Source organism: Oncorhynchus nerka, linkage group LG13 (assembly GCF_034236695.1).
Source record: "Oncorhynchus nerka isolate Pitt River linkage group LG13, Oner_Uvic_2.0, whole genome shotgun sequence".
NCBI classification, from domain to species: Eukaryota; Metazoa; Chordata; class Actinopteri; order Salmoniformes; family Salmonidae; genus Oncorhynchus; species Oncorhynchus nerka.
In genome coordinates, this window is record NC_088408.1 from 73,980,568 (window position 1) to 74,001,272 (window position 20,705).

General features: G+C 46.9%; 1 protein-coding gene across 5 annotated transcripts in view; it reads right to left on the reverse strand.

The window, feature by feature from the left end:
* Positions 1-20,705, reverse strand: part of LOC115140106 (EMI domain-containing protein 1-like) — a 116,022-nt gene that overhangs the window by 12,543 nt on the left and 82,774 nt on the right. For 3 of the 5 annotated variants that reach the window (XM_029678216.2, XM_029678215.2, XM_029678217.2), the window contains 7 exons: positions 18,545-18,610; positions 17,084-17,188; positions 16,783-16,844; positions 16,369-16,501; positions 10,883-10,927; positions 10,684-10,773; positions 2,213-2,329 (listed from right to left, as the gene is read on the reverse strand). In XM_029678216.2, the coding sequence (XP_029534076.1) occupies positions 2,213-2,329; positions 10,684-10,773; positions 10,883-10,927; positions 16,369-16,501; positions 16,783-16,844; positions 17,084-17,188; positions 18,545-18,610 (618 nt within the window). The remainder of the gene's footprint in view (positions 1-2,212; positions 2,330-10,683; positions 10,774-10,882; positions 10,928-16,368; positions 16,502-16,782; positions 16,845-17,083; positions 17,189-18,544; positions 18,611-20,705) is intronic. The other 2 variants (XM_029678218.2, XM_065026673.1) reach the window with 1 other exon arrangement.

Below are 20,705 nucleotides of genomic sequence, written 5' to 3' on the forward strand. Positions count from 1 at the left end.
AGGGAGAGGGAGCGTCCGTTAAAACACATGACAGGTGAGAGGGAGAGGGAGCGTCCGTTAAAACACATGACAGGTGAGAGGGAGAGGGAGCGTCCGTTAAAACACATGACAGGTGAGAGGGAGAGGGAGCGTCCGTTAAAACACATGACAGGTGAGAGGGAGAGGGAGCGTCCGTTAAAACACATGACAGGTGAGAGGGAGAGGGAGCGTCCGTTAAAACACATTGCATACATTTGTCTCTTTCTAATATCCTTACTTTTATTCCCTTTGCCATTCTCTCTCCCTCTCTCCCTCTCTCTCTCTCTCTCTCTCTCTCTCTCTCTCCCTCCCTCCCTCCAAACTCAAATAGATGCTCATCATGACTCTATGTAATGTAACAGACATTGGGAACATGTTGATTCTCAGTGGAAATAAACAGTATCACCTATTTAAAGATCTAAGCAAGGTAGAATCCTCAGCCCACACCTCTCATGAAAACTACTGTCTCTGCAGCTCCAATCATTTTGGAATTGATTATGTGCGGACTGAGGTCACTTCCTCCAGTTTGGCCCAGAAAAAGACCACCTCTTGTGAGAAGAGGAGGGGTGAGGGTGGTTGTCTGACAGGGGCTGACTATCCATCCGTTTTTCTTCTTCTGGGACATCTCCAAGTCCATAATACTGGGGTGTGAAAACTCATGAGCTGCACTAGAATGGTCTACCATATTCACACATACCCACTGAATGGAAAATTGTACCCAGATGGGCATGAGCAATGGTGGTATGGAGCACTTAGGGCTGTAAGGCAAGCACATTGGCCTACCCATGGGCAGTGGCTACCTGTCATTCAGGGCAGGTGGGGAATGCCTGTTTTGCATGTTATTTTGGCATTAATACGTGTAACATATCAGTGGGCAAACAATGTAAAAAAAAAGTTAATTAAGCTGCATACAAACGTTGTCTCTTTCTGGCTTTCTTGAGTAAGGCAGCTCCAAAATGCAGGTGTTTCAGCCTAACTCAGTGCTTTCTGTTGTGGTGGGGTAGCCAGTGGAAAATATGGACCGTAGGGGTTGGTAATGTTCTCTAGTTGTGCCGTTATTGGCTCAGTGTTCTGTCAGTCATGGGGACAATACGTTACCACCAAATCTAAGGGTAGAGCTCGAAAATTCAAGCCCCTTGGGCGCTGCCATAGAGTTACATTAGAAGTGCCCATCCAATAAGGCTCAAGGTCATTGGCCACAGATAAAATGTCAACTCATCTTATATCTACAGCAGCTTTGATTGGACTGATCATGTCGACATCATACTTTCAAAATCTTAGCTAGGAATCTAGTTGTCTTTATCATGAATCTAGTTGACAATCTACTGGCAAATCCTTTTTAAGAGAAATTATAGATATTATAGATAAAACGTATTGGTGCTCATCGGCCATTGGACATTACACAACATGTTGGAAATCGCAAATTCAACAATGAGTGATTTTGAAGGAATCAGTGGCTAACTGCAAGCATTGCAAAGCAATCACTAGCCTGCTATTCAGTGGAATGGGTGTGTGGGTCTCTTTTCCAAACTTAAAAGGATAAACATTCAACATTGGCCATGATGTCAATCCAGCATGACTTCAGATTTCCCTGTTCTGAGTTTCCAGTTGTTTTGACCGCGGGGTCAAAACAACTGGAAACTCAGAACAGGGAAATCTGACTTCCGTGAGTTCAAGACAACTGGGAACGATCTCCTACTGGGAAAATATGTTTTGAACGGTTATCCAACTCGGAATTCCAAGTCGGGAACTTGGGCTTCTTTCTAGAGTTCCAACCTGAAGATCACTGACGTCATCATGATTGGACCTTTTTCAGAGATCCGAGTTGTCTTGAAAATATAATAAATCCAGAGAATAACTTTGATGACAAAGTTTGATGACAAAATGTGCCCACAAAGAACCGCCGCCCCACCTTCCTGTTCAAGTGAGCACAGCACAACAAGGTGAGTCCAAAAATGTATTGTATGCTGTTGCATAAATTATGTAACATGCCAGGGAGATAAGTATACTGTAGCTAAGAAAGTAATAATAAGTGTATGTTGTGTAATAAGCTGTTAGTAGCCCATATTTTGCCCCACCAAGATTATATTTCTAAACAAATTCTTTGAATGTTCCATAACACACATGTTAATCTGATTAATTGAGTGTGTGTGGTGATGGATATGTCTGTAGGGTATAGTGGTGCCTCTCTTACCCCGGTCTGGCTCTGGGATGCGGGCGCTGGCTGGGGCCGGGACTCCAGGGGGCCCAGGAGGTCCAGGAAGCCCAGGTAGACCCCTCTCTCCTGGGAGACCTGATGGACCTTTGGGTCCTGGGGGAGGGGAGATACACCGCACTGTTTCACTGAGGGACAGCATTGGCATGACAACAATGGAAAGGGTAGGAAAAAACTCCATGACAAAAGCAAGAATCAGCTTTGGGACAGCATTCAAATCAAATCAAGCTTTAGGGTTAAAAAACTAAGAATACCAATAAAAACTGAATAAGATTAAAAAGCACCCTAAGGAAAAGCAAAGCTAAAAAGGCAGGCTGTTCCAGAGGCTGGGGGCATGGTAACTAAAGGCTGTCTCTCCATGCCTCTTAGTCCCCCTCAGGTTCTCTGGCAGGCTGTTCCAGAGGCTGGGGGCATGGTAACTAAAGGCTGTCTCTCCATGCCTCTTAGTCCCCCTCAGGTTCTCTGGCAGGCTGTTCCAGAGGCTGGGGGCATGGTAACTAAAGGCTGTCTCTCCATGCCTCTTAGTCCCCCTCAGGTTCTCTGGCAGGCTGTTCCAGAGGCTGGGGGCATGGTAACTAAAGGCTGTCTCTCCATGCCTCTTAGTCCCCCTCAGGTTCTCTGGCAGGCTGTTCCAGAGGCTGGGGGCATGGTAACTAAAGGCTGTCTCTCCATGCCTCTTAGTCCCCCTCAGGTTCTCTGGCAGGCTGTTCCAGAAGCTTGGGGCATAGTAACTAAAGGCTGTCTCTCCATGCCTCTTAGTCCCCCTCAGGTTCTCTGGCAGGCTGTTCCAGAGGCTGGGGGCATAGTAACTAAAGGTTGTCTCTCCATGCCTCTTAGTCCCCCTCAGGTTCTCTGGCAGGCTGTTCCAGAGGCTGGGGGCATAGTAACTAAAGGCTGTCTCTCCATGCCTCTTAGTCCCCCTCAGGTTCTCTGGCAGGCTGTTCCAGAGGCTGGGGGCATAGTAACTAAAGGCTGTCTCTCCATGCCTCTTAGTCCCCCTCAGGTTCTCTGGCAGGCTGTTCCAGAGGCTGGGGGCATAGTAACTAAAGGCTGTCTCTCCATGCCTCTTAGTCCCCCTCAGGTTCTCTGGCAGGCTGTTCCAGAGGCTGGGGGCATAGTAACTAAAGGCTGTCTCTCCATGCCTCTTAGTCCCCCTCAGGTTCTCTGACAGGCTGTTCCAGAGGCTGGGGGCATAGTAACTAAAGGCTGTCTCTCCATGCCTCTTGGTCCTAGGCTTTAAAAGGCCAGTGCCAGATGACCTGAGGACCCACTGGGTACATAACTTAAGAGCATGTCTGACATGTACTGGGGTGCACACTCGTTGATTGATTTAAAAACCAATAGAATTATCTTAAAATTAATTCTAAAACTCACAGGCAGCCAGTGCAGAGACCTTAAAACCAACGTAATGTGTGCTCTCCGTCTGGTCTTGGTCAGTACCCACACTGCAGCATTCTGTATGTTTTGCAGTTGACCAATGGCTTTCTTGGGTAGACCAGACCGGAGAGCATTACAGTAGTCAAGCCTGCTTGTAATAAAAGCATGGATGAGCTCTCTGTATCCGCCTGAGAGAGAAATGACAGCACCTTGGCAATGTTCCTCAGGTGGTAAAAAGCTATTTTGGTCACGTGTGATTCAAAATTGAGTTCAGAATCAAAAATGACACCTAGGTTTTTTACCTGCTGTTTTATCTTTATTGCCCGTGAATTAAAATGTGCAGCCAGATTCTCTCTCTGTGCTTTGGTTCCAACAATAAGTACTCCCGTCATGTCTTGATTTAGCTGGAGGAGGTTGTGAGCCAACCAAGTATTTAAATCACTAATACAGTCTAATCATTTATCTGTGTAGTTCAAATACTCTGGTGACACAGAAATGTAAAGTTTTGTATCGTCTGCATAGTAGTGAAAATCAATGCTGTGTCACACCCTGATCGGTTTCACCTGTCTTTGTGCTTGTCTCCACCCACCTCAAGGTGCCGCCTATCTCCCCCATTATCCCCTGAGCATTTATGCCTGTGTTTTCTGTTTGTCTGTTGCCAGTTCGTCTTGTCTTGTCAGGTCTTACCAGCATGCTTTCCCGGTTTCCTGTTTCTCAAGTGTTTGTTTCCTAGTTTTCCCAATTCTGACCATTTTGCTTGCCCTGACCCCGAGCCTGCCTGTCGTCCTGTACCTGCCTGACTCTGACCTGATTACGAACCTCTGCCTGTCCTGACCCCGAGCCTGCCTGTCGTCCTGTACCTGCCTGACTCTGACCTGATTACGAACCTCTGCCTGTCCTGAACCCGAGCCTGCCTGTCGTCCTGTACCTGCCTGACTCTGACCTGATTACGAACCTCTGCCTGTCCTGACCCCGAGCCTGCCTGTCGTCCTGTACCTGCCTGACTCTGACCTGATTACGAACCTCTGCCTGTCCTGAACCCTAGCCTGCCTGTCGTCCTGTACCTGCCTGACTCTGACCTGATTACGAACCTCTGCCTGTCCTGACCCCGAGCCTGCCTGTCGTCCTGTACCTGCCTGACTCTGACCTGATTACGAACCTCTGCCTGTCCTGACCCCGAGCCTGCCTGTCGTCCTGTACCTGTCTGACTCTGACCTGATTACGAACCTCTGCCTGTCCTGAACCCGAGCCTGCCTGTCGTCCTGTACCTGCCTGACTCTGACCTGATTACGAACCTCTGCCTGTCCTGACCCCGAGCCTGCCTGTCGTCCTGTACCTGTCTGACTCTGACCTGATTACGAACCTCTGCCTGTCCTGAACCCGAGCCTGCCTGTCGTCCTGTACCTGCCTGACTCTGACCTGATTACGAACCTCTGCCTGTCCTGACCCCGAGCCTGCCTGTCGTCCTGTACCTGTCTGACTCTGACCTGATTACGAACCTCTGCCTGCCCTGACCCCGAGCCTGCCTGTCGTCCTGTACCTGTCTGACTCTGACCTGATTACGAACCTCTGCCTGCCCTGACCCCGAGCCTGCCTGTCGTCCTGTACCTGTCTGACTCTGACCTGATTACGAACCTCTGCCTGTCCTGACCCCGAGCCTGCCTGTCGTCCTGTACCTGTCTGACTCTGACCTGATTACGAACCTCTGCCTGTCCTGACCCCGAGCCTGCCTGTCGTCCTGTACCTGCCTGACTCTGACCTGATTACGAACCTCTGCCTGTCCTGACCCCGAGCCTGCCTGTCGTCCTGTACCTGCCTGACTCTGACCTGATTACGAACCTCTGCCTGTCCTGACCCCGAGCCTGCCTGTCATCCTGTACCTGTCTGACTCTGACCTGATTACGAACCTCTGCCTGTCCTGACCCCGAGCCTGCCTGTCGTCCTGTACCTGTCTGACTCTGACCTGATTACGAACCTCTGCCTGTCCTGACCCCGAGCCTGCCTGTCGTCCTGTACCTGCCTGACTCTGACCTGATTACGAACCTCTGCCTGTCCTGACCCCGAGCCTGCCTGTCGTCCTGTACCTGTCTGACTCTGACCTGATTACGAACCTCTGCCTGTCCTGACCCCGAGCCTGCCTGCCGTCCTGTACCTGTCTGACTCTGACCTGATTACGAACCTCTGCCTGTCCTGACCCCGAGCCTGCCTGTCGTCCTGTACCTGTCTGACTCTGACCTGATTACGAACCTCTGCCTGCCCTGACCCCGAGCCTGCCTGTCGTCCTGTACCTGTCTGACTCTGACCTGATTACGAACCTCTGCCTGCCCTGACCCCGAGCCTGCCTGTCGTCCTGTACCTGCCTGACTCTGACCTGATTACGAACCTCTGCCTGCCCTGACCCCGAGCCTGCCTGTCGTCCTGTACCTGCCTGACTCTGACCTGATTACGAACCTCTGCCTGTCCTGACCCCGAGCCTGCCTGTCGTCCTGTACCTGTCTGACTCTGACCTGATTACGAACCTCTGCCTGTCCTGACCCCGAGCCTGCCTGCCGTCCTGTACCTGTCTGACTCTGACCTGATTACGAACCTCTGCCTGTCCTGACCCCGAGCCTGCCTGTCGTCCTGTACCTGTCTGACTCTGACCTGATTACGAACCTCTACCTGTCCTGACCCCGAGCCTGCCTGTCGTCCTGTACCTGCCTGACTCTGACCTGATTACGAACCTCTGCCTGCCCTGACCCCGAGCCTGTCTGTCGTCCTGTACCTGCCTGACTCTGACCTGATTACGAACCTCTGCCTGTCCTGACCCCGAGCCTGCCTGTCGTCCTGTACCTGCCTGACTCTGACCTGATTACGAACCTCTGCCTGCCCTGACCCCGAGCCTGCCTGTCGTCCTGTACCTGCCTGACTCTGACCTGATTACGAACCTCTGCCTGTCCTGAACCCGAGCCTGCCTGTCGTCCTGTACCTGCCTGACTCTGACCTGATTACGAACCTCTGCCTGTCCTGACCCCGAGCCTGCCTGTCGTCCTGTACCTGCCTGACTCTGACCTGATTACGAACCTCTGCCTGTCCTGACCCCGAGCCTGCCTGTCGTCCTGTACCTGCCTGACTCTGACCTGATTACGAACCTCTGTCTGTCCTCGACCTGCCCTTTGCCCCGTGTTATAATAAATGATTGAGAACTGTACTATCCGCATCCTGTGTCTGCACCTGGGTCATATCCTGAGTCATGATATGCTGTGCTTTCTTACAAGGCTGCCAAGGGTTAACATATGTAAACTGAGCAGTACCGCACCCAAAATCGGAACCTTGTGGAACGCAACATGTGATATGCATTTTCTCTGAGTTATCTTCACCAACGGTTACAAAACAACTCTTGACCGGTTAAATAGTTTCTAAACCAATTTAGAGCTGGACCAGTGGCCAACCCACCTCTCCAGTCTGTCCAGAAGGACACCATGGTCAACACTGTCGAATGCAGCACTTAAATCCACAAGGACAGAGAGCTGTTTGGCATCTGTGTTGACTCTTAGATAATTTACCACTTTAACTAAGGCTGTGCTGTGGTGGGCACAAAAACGACAAAAAACAGATTGGAATTTAAAAAAGATACAGTTGGCACTTTAAAAATTATTTAGCTGTATGAAAACCAATTTCTCCAGAATTTAGCTTAAAAATGGAAGGTATTTTGGCCGAAAATTGCTAAGAGCTGAAGAATCTAGATGACTTTTCTTCAGAAGTTTCTTCAGTTTTTAGTGCAGTGGGGAAAGTGCCCAGTGTCAGGAGAGAAACTTGTATTCTTTTTTGGTATATCATTAGATTTTTCATTGAGTATTTTCATCATTTCAAAGGGCACCAGATAGGTGAACCCATGATGAAGAGGTTTCACCCTGTGCTGCCTTTCCTGGCATGCCGCACAATGGCAGGGGAGCCCTGGTGAACCTAGACAAATTGGTAGGGTACAGGGCTGTATAGATGTATAGTAGAGAATGTGAAGGGAGAGAGGAAGTGAGCGATGCATGGTGTATTAGGTTTCCGTGCTTGGTGGTTAACATCAGCAGCAGGCAAGGAGAGGAGAGAGCGGGCTGAGCGACTGACTGCTGTTCAGCTTTAATTAACAGGCTCTTAATGGCTGTGTGGGAGCTCAAAGGAGGACCTGGGAAAACTCAAATAAACACTATTAAATGTTGGAGCATATTAGCGGCACTGGTGCGCAATAAATTAAATGCTGCCTGCATCTGCATGAGCCGGAGTGTGAGAGCGCTCACGGTTGTGTGTGTGTGCATAACCAGTCCCAACAAGCCAGCGCGTGAAAGTGTTTCTCTCTCCCTCCCACATCGGTTTCTCCTTTTGTTGAAAAAAGGTGAGAAAGAAAAGCTGAGATGTGACTTGTCCCTGTGGCCCAGCTGGATTGGCCTGCTCCATCCACAAACCCAAACAAAGTGCCTCACCTCCCCACCACAACAACATCTGACCTCATTTTTTGCACTTTCCTGAGGTAATGCTTTGCACACACACACACACACACACACACACACACACACACACACACACACACACACACACACACACACACACACACACACACACACACACACACACACACACACACACACACACACACCCTCTATCTCCTTCTATCTCTTTGCCTTGTGAACCCGAATAATGCTCTGGAGGGTGATGCAACTGACAACAGCTATCATTGATTGTATTATCAACTATGAATAACTTGGCATAGAAGAGGGTCATTTGTAATGTGTTATTACAGCTCTAATTGGATTTGACACCTCGCTGATTCATTTTCACTTTGCTTTGGTAAACATTGCTGCAAAGACTGGCTGTGTTGTGGTTCTGCACACACTCAATTCCACCTGAAGGACCATAGCCCATGGTCAGCAGCACAGTGGCACAGCTGGGTAGTCAAAGTGGCTCCATCTCCAGAGTCTGTGTGTTAGCATGACGTTAAGGCAAACTAGGCTCTATTTTTCCAGCAGGATAATGGGGCCCTGGAGCAGCTGTGGGCTACAGTGTCAAGGTGTGAGTAAAATTGTGTGTGTGTGTGTGTGCATGTGTGCGTGTGTGCGTGTGTGTGTGTGTGTGTGTGCGTGTGTGTGTGTGCGTGTGCGTGTGTGCGTGTGCGTGTGTGTGTGTGTGCGTGTGTGTGTGTGTGTGCGTGTGTGTCTGGGTGCCTGTGTGCGTGCATGCGTGTAAGGAAATCGTAGTTCTTCTGTACAGGAAACACATGTCCTGTCTTTGCGCTGATTCAGGGAAAAACAACCCAAAATACATCAGTGCACGGCTCCACACACCTCAACCCTAACTCCAACCTCACGCTGCTTCCCTCCCTGCGGAAGTCCCTGAGTGTGACAACAGTCTCCCCTTGACTCTTTATGAATCTGTCTGAACCACTTTTACACCACTGCTGAGATCATTTATTTCCCTTCCTCCTAAACTCTTGCTACCAAACATGCTCTCATAAGGCTCAGGGTTTCAGTAACATCAAACACATTTTTGTCAATGTTATCATTTCTAGTATGTGCAATGTACAGAAAGAATTCAGCATATAGGGGAGCAAATTGTTTGTAATAGAAACCCTATAAACAAGGCAACAATAAACACTTTGTCCCCCACCACTGATGCAGCTTGTGACTAACACATTTCTGTGAATTACTACAGCTCCCACCTTGGGCCAATCAGTGCAATTTGTAAATGCTGGATCTCTATGGCAAGACACATCATTCAACCAAGTTTAGTCAAAATCAGCCCAGTGCTGATATCGCATGTGACTAACGTACGAACGAATGTACGAACGAATGTAGGTACGGATGGAGACAGATCCACAGTTTCCTCCCCGATTTCATCATGGGGGACAACAATAACACCGCAGACAAATGGAAGACATAAGGAGACAGGACTTATACACATAGCTCATGTTCATTTCAGATTGGATTCACATGGTGTTTCTCAAAAAGTGGGTTTGTAGCTTAACTCTTGCTCTACATCTCATTTCTACCAAGCAGCAGCAGGGTCATATGTCCCTCAGAGAGGGAGGGGTACACTGTCTGCTTGTTCCATACAGAGAGGAACCAGAACCACAGCCACCAGCTCCAACATTCTACATTTACATTTGAGTAATTTAGCAGACGCTCTTATCGAGAGCAACTTACAGGAGCACATGTATGACAAAATTATGACTATGTATTTTATTGTCATTAAACTCATAGCTGCTCAGGAATGCTTAGGGATTTCTTGTTTTCGGACTGTTATTTCTTATTTGTCCGTAACCATTTACCCTCGAATATAAGCAACAGATTTATGCTTTTCTTTATGTTGCTGAACGAATCGAATCTGGTTAGTCAGCAGGCAGGAACAACAGCAAGTATTGCGAGCCATAGGGGAGTTTTGTGTAGTCTGAAGAGAAATATTTTTGGCGGGCTGCTGGAAACCATGCTGAATCAGCTAACTTTGTATTTAGTAAGTCTTATGGTTGAAAAGTCTGTAAGTTATCACCATGTTGTCCGCAGAGGAACTGCTGTGTTTTTTATGGACTACACATGGCTTTGTGGAATGGCAGAGTGGTTTCACAGAAAGACAAACACTCTGATGCAGGATGTCATGCAATTTGTTGAGATCTGAGTGACTTTTCCACAATTGTTTCAGGCCTTAAGTCAACAGGTAGTGACATACACTCCGGGTTCTTGTCTGCCCTGGCAGACAGAGAGTACTGTCATAGTTGTCTTGGAGACAATGGGTTAAGTGGGTGGGTACACACACAATCCCCCTGTCCCTACACTGATCTTCACCATCTTTACCACAAGCGTATTTATTGACAAACAGTGTCAATGTCTTGTAAGACAAGAAGCATTTGTTTGACATCGGTGCACCCTGCTTAATCAACTGGAAATCTGGAATTGATCTGTTATTCATGAAACATACATCTACTGAGTACAGTCTGTTATTATCATATTTCAGCCAAAAGGAATGACTGTCACACATTTGGAGGTTTACAAAATCAGTGGATGTTATAAATCATACACTCTGTCATTGTCTAGTTACAGTAAGTATCTTACCCACTAGTCCTGGGGTCCCAGAAGGGCCTCTCATCCCAGCCTCGCCTCTGGGGCCACTGGGGCCCGGCAGTCCCCGAGACCCTAGCTTCCCTGAGTAAAGACAGTGGACAGACACTAGTAACCATTGAGCCATACTGATACAGCCACAAATAAGAGTTTGTGTTACAAAGCAATGACTGACTTGACACCTCAAACCTACCATCTTGTCCAGGGGTACCGTCTCTGCCTCTATCGCCCTGTGGACCTGTGTGTTTGGGAAGAAATAGACAGGCGTCAGAGAGCAGGCAAGGGCCCAGGGAAAGAGGGAGAGAAAGGGGTTCCATTGCCTTGTGTGGAAAAATGGACTAGACGTTGAGCGATTCCTGAGGTGAAGGGTTACCAGATGGAGGTGGCAGAGCAGCTGAGCCGTGGACTGGATTAGATAGACTGGCTGAAAGACTAAGCACTGAGATGTTAATTAGGGCCACAGAGGTGCCAGAGAGGAACAAACCCCTTAGCTAGTCATGGGAGACTAAAACCCAAGAGTCCCACACAGGGCAGCATATTCTGCGAAATTAAAGCTCCTATATTGTAGTGAAACTCAAAACGTACAGTACCATTCAAAAGTTTAATAGTGAATAATTCAAAACTATGAAATAACACATGGAATCATGTAGTAACCCAAAAAAGCATTAAACAAATCAAAATATATTTTATATTTGAGATTCTTCAAAGTAGCCAACCTTTGCCTTGATGACAGCTTTGCACACTCTTGGCATTCTCTCAACCAGCTTCATGAGGTAGTCACCTGGAATGCATTTCAATTAACAGGGGTGCCTTGTTTAAGGTTAATTTGTGGATTTTTTTCCCTTCCTAATGCATTTGAGGCTATCCGTTGAGTTATGACAGGGTAGGGGGAGGTATACAGAATATAGACCTATTGTCACGCCCTGGGCTTATTTATCTTTGTTTTCTTTATTATTTTGGTTAGGCCAGGGTGTGACATGGGTGATTTATTGTGTTTGTCTTGTCTAGGGGTTTATTAGATTAATGGGGTTGTGTTCAGTTTAGCTGTCTAGGTAAGTCTATGGTTGCCTAGAGTGGTTCTCAATCAGAGGCAGGTGTTTATCGTTGTCTCTGATTGGGAACCATATTTAGGCAGCCATATTCTTTGGGTATTTTTTTGGGTGATTGTTTCCTGTCTTTGTGTTTACTGCACCAGATAGGGCTGTTTCAGTTTTCACGGTTCTTGTTTTGTAGTTGTGTTCATGTTTGAGTTTTCTTATTAAAGAACCATGAACTATAACCACACTGCGTTTTGGTCCGCCTCTCCTTCCCAGGACGAAAGCCATGACACCTAAGTCCATATTACAGCAAGAACAACTCAAATAAGCAAAGAGAAATTACTTTGAAAGTTTCTTCAAATCAAATCAACTCAAATATTATTGGTCACATACACATGGTTAGCAGATGTTAATGTGAGTGTAGCGAGATGCTTGTGCCACTAGTTCCAACAGTGCAGTAATATCTAACAAGTTATCTAACAATTTCCCAACACACAAATCTAAAGGGGTGAATGAGAATGTGTATACAGTATATAAATATATGGATGGGCGATGGCCGAGCCGGCATAGGCTAGGTGCAATAGAGTATATACATATCATATGAGTAATGTAAGGTATGTAAACATTATTGAAGTGGCATTGTTTAAAGTGACTAGTGGGATGGTAACGGTGTGAACAGGCAGTGGCTCGGGTGGTTGTTGTCTTTTTGGCCTTCCTGTGACATCGGGTACTGTAGGTGTCATGGAGGGCAGGTAGTTTGCCCCCGGTGATGTGTTGTGCAGACCGCACCACCCTCTGGAGAGCCTTGCGGTTGAGGGCAGTGCAGTTGTGATACAGCCTGGCAGGATGCTCTCGATTGTGCATCTGTAAAAGTTTGTCCGAGTTTTGGGTGACAAGCCAAATTTCTTCAGCCTCCTGAGGTTGAAGAGGTGCTGTTGCACCTTCTTCACCACACTGTCTGTGTGGGTGGACTATTTAAGTTTGTCTGTGATGTGTACGCCAATGAACTTAAAACTGTCCACCATCTCCAGTGCTGTCACTTCGATGTGGATAGGGGGTGCTCCCTCTGCTGTTTCCTGAAGTCCACGATCATCTCCTTTGTTTTGTTGATGTTGAGTGAGAGGTTATTTTCCTGACAGCACACTCTGAGTGCCCTCACCTCCTCCCTGTAGGCTGTCTCGACATTGTTGGTAATCAAGCCCACTACTGTTGTGTCATCTGCAAACTTGATGATTGAGTTGGAGGCGTGCATGGCCACGCAGTCGTGGGTGAACAGGGAGTACAGGAGGGGGCTGAGCACGCACCCTTGTGAGGCCCCAGTGTTGAGGGTCAGCGAAGTGGAGATGTTGTTTCCTACCTTCACCACCTGGAGGCGGCCCGCCAGAAAGCCCAGGACCCAATTGCACAGGGCGGGGTTGAGACCCAGGGTCTCCAGCTTGATGGTGAGCTTGGAGGGTACTATGGTGTTGAATGCTGAGCTGTAGTCAATTAACAGCATTCTTACATAGGTATTCCTCTTGTCCAGATGGGATAGGGCAGTGTGATGGTGATTGCATTGTCTGTGGACCTGTTGGGGGGGTATGCAAACTGAAGTGGGTCTAGGTTGGCCGGTAAGGTGGAGGTGATATGATCCTTGATTAGTCTCTCAAAGCACTTCATGATGACAGAGGTGAGTGCTACGGGTAGTCATTTAGTTCAGGTTAAATGCGGTGGTTCGCGCTTCCAGTTTTGCGCCGATGATGACATCATTTTCCACAGATTCTGGTTAGGATAGGTTTAATAGTCACAGTGGGTACAACATCTCCAATGCATTCTTTATAAACACAGTCAGCGTATAGATCGATGTTGTTCTCTGAGGCTGACCAGAACATATCCCAGTCCACGTGATCAAAACAATCTTGAAGCATGGATTCCGATTGGTCAGACCAGCGTTGAATGGTTCTAGTACATTCTGTTTGAGTTTTTGCATATAAGACAGTAGGAGCAAGATGGAGTTGTAGTCGGATTTTCCGAAGAGAGGCTGGGGGAGGTATTTGTATGCATCGCGGAAGTTAGAGTAGCAGTGATCGAGGGTATTACCCCAATTAATATACTGATAGATTTTAGATAGCCTTGTTCGCAGATTTGCTGTGTTAAAAACCCCAGCTACAATAAATGCAGCCTCAGGATATATGGTTTCCAGTTGACATAGAATCCAGTGGAGTTCCTTGAGGTCCATCTTGGTGTCTGCTTGAGGGGCAATGTACACAGCTATGACGATACCTGACGAGAATTCTCTTGGGAGGTAATATGACCGGCATTTGGTTGTAAAGAATTCTAGGTCGGGTGAGCAGAATGACTTGAGTTCCTGTATGTTGTCATGATTACACCATGAGTCGTTAATCATGAAGCAACAACATATCCAGAGAGAGCCATGTTTCCATGAAACAGAGAATGTTACAATCTCTGATGTCTCTCTGGAAGGCAACCCTTGCCTGAATTTCATCAACCTTGTTGTCAAGAGACTGGACATTGGTGAGTAGTATACTTGGGAGCGGTAGGCGATGTGCACGTCTATGGAGCCTGACCAGGAGGCCGCTCCGTCTGCCCCTTCTGCGGCGCTGTTGTTTTGGGTCAGCCTAAGGACTCGATGTGAGCCGACCATCTCTATCGGCAACATCTTGCTAAAAAAAAAGTTGCAAAATGCATCAAGCGCTATGACGAAACTGGCTCTCATGAGGACTGCCAAGGATTACCCAGAGTTACCTCTGCTGCAGAGGATAAGTTAATTAGAGTTACCAGCCTCAGAAATTGCAGCCCAAATAAATGCTTCACAGAGTTCAAGTAATAGACACATCTCAACATCAACCTTTCAGGGGAGACTGAGTGAATTAGGCCTTCATGGTCGAGTTGCTGCAAAGAAACCACTACCAAAGGGCTCCCAAGTGGCGCAGTGGTCTAAGGCACTGCATCACAGTGCAAGAGGCGACACTATAGTCCCTGGTTTGAATCCAGGCCGTATCACATCCAGCCGTGATTGGGAGTCCTATAGGGTGGTGCACAAGTGGCCCAGCGTCGTCCGGGTTTGGCAGGGGGAGGACATCATTGTAAATTATCTGGCTTGCTTAGTTGAATAAAGGTTAAATATATACAAAAAATAAAGGACACCAATAATAATAAGAAGAGACTTGCTTGGGCCAAGAAACATGAGCAATGGACATTAGACTGGTGGAAATCTGTTCTTTGGTCTGATGAGTCCCAATTTGAGATTTTTGGTTCCAACCACTGGGTCTTTGTGAGAGGCAGAATAGGTGAACAAATAATATCTGCATGTGTGGTTGCCTCTGTGAAGCATAGAGGAGGATGTGTGCTGGTGACACTGTCAGTTATTTACTTAGATTTCAAAGCACACTTAACCAACATGGCTACCACAGCATGCTGCAGAGATACGCCATCCCATCTGGTTTGTGCTTAGTGGGACTATCATTTGTTTTTCAACACGACAATAACCCAACACATCTCCAGGCTCTGTAAGGGCTATTTGACCAAGACGGAAAGTGATGGAGTGCTGCATCAGATGACCTGGCCTCCACAATCACCCAATTGAGATGGTTTGGGATGAGTTTGGACCGCAGAATGAAGGAAAATCAGCCAACAAGTACTCAGCATATGTGGGATCTCCTTCAAGACTGTTGAAAAAGCAATCCGGGTGAAGCTGGTTTAGAGAATGCCAAGAGTGTGCAAAGCTGTCATCAAAGCAAAGGGTGGCTACTTTGAAGAATCTCAAATATAAATATATTTAACACTATTTTGGTTACTACATGATTCCATATGTATTATTTCATAGTTTTGATGTCTTCACTATGATTCTATAATGTAGAAATGGTAAAATAAAGAAAAACCCTTGAATGAGTATGTGTGTCAGAACTTTTGACTGGTACTGTATACACGGAGCAGATAATTTCTCTCTCTCTCAAAACTACTAAGACTGACCCACAAACATTGTCTGTGTGGCAGGACAAACATAAGGGTGCATTTACATTCTTCAACAGGCCTCAGAAGGCCAGTGAGGATCTTAACCTAAGAGAGCCTTTGGCTAAAACAGATTTGAATGTAATTGGATGGAAGTTGATACACTATTGAAAAGCCTTTTGAAAGTGCACCAGCAGAACACTCTATCTTTCTAGCTGCAGCCAACGCTGGGCTGAGCTCCAGGGAAGGAGAGGGCTTTCATGCCCTGAAGTGTTCACTTTCCACACAACAGAACCCTGAAAGAGAGCAGCGCAGACAACTGGAAATTAGTGTGTGTGTGTGTGTGTGTGTGTGTGTGTGTGTGTGTGTGTGTGTGCGCGTGTGTGTGTGTGTGTGTGCGTGCGTGCGTGCGTGCGTGTGTGTGCGCGTGTGTGTGTGCGCGTGTGTGTGTGTGTGTGCGTGCGTGTGCGTGCGTGTGTGCACGTCTCTCTTTTAGCGACAGAAGAAATATGATATGGGGGAAGAGAGCTGTTTGAGATGCAATGGAGAACGAATTACAGCACCCAAAGAGAGCCATGCAGAGTGATTTTCTAAGAAATGATCAAACATAACCCGCTTCACTCAAATCAGTAGGAATACATGGTTGTTCCTAAAACCTGCCCATCCATGTGTATAGGTGACTTGTACGTACCTACGGATCCCTGCTTGCCAGGGGCTCCTTTGGTTTGTGGAGCCCCTGTCTGTGAGGAAGACTCCGGTGCCGTTCCTTCTTCACCCTGTAGGTGGCGGTGAGAAGTGGAGGCAGGAGAGGTCAGCACTTGGACCTATTGGATAAAATAGGAAAGAGAGAAATTTGAAGAGATGTTTTAATTTACATTTTCATTAGGATCCCCATTATCCGACACCAGTGCCGACAGCTAGCCTTACTGGGGTCCGACACATAACGAAAAAGACAATACAGATAAAATACTTTACAATTTATTGTAGTGTGCATGTGTGTTTTCATCTATCAGAGAAATGCCAATGCCTTTCAAATGGACTCATGATCAGAGACTGTAGCCTCTCGCTGCAGCACAGATTTCAGTAGAGGAGTCCATGACTGTACCTTTTCCTCCAGTGAGCGGAGTCTGTCTGTCAGGGCTGTGAATCGACTACAGTTGAGGCAATCTGGAGAACAGACAAAGAAAAAAATACTATACGTGGACAAGTGTCAATATCTGCAAAAAGCACTTCCAAAAATGTACTTCAATGAATATGAGAAACATGGGGCCTGAGTGTTAAAGCAAAACATTGTAAAGGAGATAAATTGGATCCCAGGTGTTCTGAATCTGATGATATTTAAAAGAGAAATATGGTTCCAGGTGTCATAGTACAGTATGAGAGAGTGTTAGGGTCCTGGTTCTTACTGGTGGAGAGCTGCTCCCCTGCTTCTGTGCGGGCAGAAGCAGGAGGTCGGCGGAGAGTGGACGGCTTCCTCACCGCCTCCTGAGCCACCAGCTGGTTTCCTGACTCTGTAGCAGAAGAGGAAGGGGAGGTTGAAGAGGAGTCATTTCAGTAGACCACACAGTGAGTTCATACAGTCGTCATTCCGTTATGATGCACTAAGTCAGTCATGCAAATGGCCCTTATAAGCAGTGAGGCTTCAAGACAACAGCACAATCAGTCCACATCAACAAGAAAATACCAACCCTCCCACAAAGTATTTTCACTCAATTTCAGAATGCTCAGTGGTGCCAATATTCCCTTGTCAATTCAGTATTCTTTTTTTATTCCATTATTTTTATTCACATGATTTGTTATTCTGATTATGATGAAGCACAGTGGCAGGCTAGTTGGACTGCATGAGAGAGTTCTGCTCTGAAAGCCCTGGACAAAAACTATCTAGCGTCCTGTGTCTGCAAGGAGACAGGGAGCTTCTCTCTACCAGGTGACCTCACCAACACCACTGTCAGGGTGGGCTAGCAGGTGAGGAACACAAGGGAGAGGGATGGACGGATGGAGGAATGGATAGAAAGAGGGATGATAATGCTAGAGCAGGCGTGACTTTTATCTCTGTTCTGCATCCCATCCATAGAGCCATGATTGCATAGAACTCCATTCCATCTCAGATTGCTCAAGTGAACAGCAAACCTGGCTTTGAAAAACAGCTTCACAGCACTTCAACTCCTCTCCCCTATTTAAACAAATGATTTGATGTGTATGTATGTACTGATATGAATGTATAACTCATAGTCTAGTGCTACTGAATTGAGTCACTATTGAGTCAGTACAGAACCTTTCAGTTATATTTTTCTTGTTTTAATTTATTTAGTTCTGTCCTTGAGCTATTCTTGTCTATTTTCTGTATTATGTCTGGTTTCATATTTTGTGAGGACACCAGGAAGAGTAGCTACTGCTATAGCAACAGCTAATGGGGATCCTAATCAAATACCAAATACCATACTGTAAACATCCTACAGAAGTAGGATCTTCATTTGAGCCAGTTTGCTACAGCAAGGAAATCATCCTGCAACAACAGGAAATGTGAATTATTATGTGGATTATAATTAATGGATACATTTGTCTTAGGGCAAATCAAGTCTGGCATTTTAAAGGGAAAATTACAAACTTTAGAAGCCTTTTTATACCTACAAGTTTGCATTTCCTGCTGTGCAGAAAGATTCTCAGCAACAAAAGAGTGATCAAATTATTTGTACACTGCAATTTTATCAAATTCACACACAACAAAAGCTACACTTGGCCAAACTGTTTTCATGTTGGTATGATTTGATTGAATATAAAAACAGTTTCAGCTCTGAGTGCTCTGTTCTATCTCGCCTGTGGGAGTTTGTGTTCCTGCGGGTTGGGGATGTTTTAAATGGGCAGACCTTTGTGGAGTTCCACACTGTCTCCTCTGTGTGTGTTAGTGTTGTTGTGTCTGTATGACCCAGGTTCTGCGGACACAAACAAGAGTCTGGGTTCAGCACCTCGTTAGACGCCAGCCAACACCTCTTCTCAGAGTCAGCTGGAGCCAAACACACTGCAAACCACTGGCCAACACTGCCTGAGCTCACTCAATCTCTCTCTGTCATTCACACAGTCAGTCACAGTTACTGTAATATATATTATGTGCTACTGATGCTCGTCAGTGACAGCACAGACAGAAATACAGTACAAAGAGTTCATGTTCTGTTCAGAGTTCAGTGGGAGAAAGCAAAAGAGGACAAAAGAGAGCACAACAGAAAGAGTTAGTGCCCATAAAGAGAGAGAAGGAGAAAGGGAAATTAACAGTGTAAATGGGTCCTGCTCCAGACACTTGCCCTCAATCTTTGTGGATTTGATTTTCTATGTTTTGGGTTGAAAGGCTTTCTCAGTGGGCTACTGCTAGCGCATGTGGAAATGAAACAAGGTTCGAGCTGAGACTGTAAATCAATGGTATGTTCTGAGGAATGTGTAAAGATGTACTGCTAAAAGCCCTATCTTCCATTTCAGTAAGAATTCAAAATTAGCGGCGAACTTCGAGTGGGGAAATAACACAGTCTTCGTTCTGCTCCATGTCCGTCTGTCTGCCTGTCTATGTGAGGGTGTGTGTGTGTGTGCGTATGGTAGGGGAGATGTCCTATGGAGACCAGGTAATATTGATGACAGTGTCTGATTTCAAATAGGCTCGGAATTGATAATATACCCCTGCTCCAGAACGCACTGAAGGCACCTCTAACCCAGACTCCCTTTCCGACAGACAGCACTTCTTTTCTCTTTAGATTATAGACCATTCACGTGCCAAGATCCACCCTCCCACACTTAAACACATTGTATAAAACGTTCAGCTGGCTCAGGCACTCAGACAACCATCCCCCACACACCCCAACTTCCATTCTCTCACTCTCTCTTTCATTCACTCTGCCAGTCCATGTCTCAAGTTTGAGAAATCACAGGATAACAAGTCAACTTATTCCCTATATTCCCATAGACAGTGTCTGTGAAGCAGTGTGTGTTGACTTGGATGTGCTGATCTATTCATCTGGGCCAAGAGTAACAATGTCGGGGCTTGTGACTGGTCTCTCTCTCTCTCTCTCTCTCTCTCTCTCTCTCTCTCTCTCTCTCTCTCGGCTAAAGGGGGGTCAGAGAGACTTGCCTGAGTGCATTTGACCCTTGACCCTGTGATGCTCTGGGCCCTAATCAAGGTTTGAATCAGAGCTCTTCATTAGAAGAGACCCCTGTGGAGAGAGGAGAGGTTGTCCTGACATCAGCTCTGTGTCTGGTTCCAGGCTCTGTGGCTGACAGGACAGGACAGGACACAGAGCACAGCACAAGGGGGAGTTTTCCACTGTTTACAAACACTGACAAGTCATTTCCTCCCCACTGGCCTGGCCTGCCTGGTGAAACTCTCTCAGGAGACAGAGGGAGAGGGGTGAAGGTCACACCACTGCTGTGTCAGGGTTAATTAAAATCTCATTCGTGTTATACAATTATCCACAGCTCTGAGTGTGTGTGTCACAGGAGGTTGGTGGCACCTTTATTGGGGAGAACAGGCTCGTGGTAATGACTGGAGTGGAATCATTGGAACAGTATTAAATACATCAAACATATGGTTTCCATGGTTTCCAGGTGGTTGATGCCATTCCATTTGCTCCGTTCCGGCCATTATGAGCCGTCCTCCCCTCAACAGCCTCCACTGGCGTATATATGTGTGTGTGTGTGTGTGTGTCAGTACTGGCAGTAGGAGCATAACGCCTTCCCCCTCTGTGACTGTGGTTACCAAAATAACTCCCTCCAACACCCTTTAAGCAGCCCCTGAGGGCCCTCCATGGCAGTCCGGGGGAGGCCCCTGACAGCACACAGTCACAGGGAGAGGGGGCTGGGAGCCATCCTCTTCCTGTGAGACAAAGTCTCACCAACCAGCAGGCTTGTGTGTGTGTGTGTGTGTGCGTGTGTGTGTGTGTGTCATATTAAATCAATGTTCATTGGTCGTGTACACAGATTTGCATATGTTATCGCAGGTGTAGTGAAATGTAGTAATACCTAGGAATAAAAAAAACGATACACACA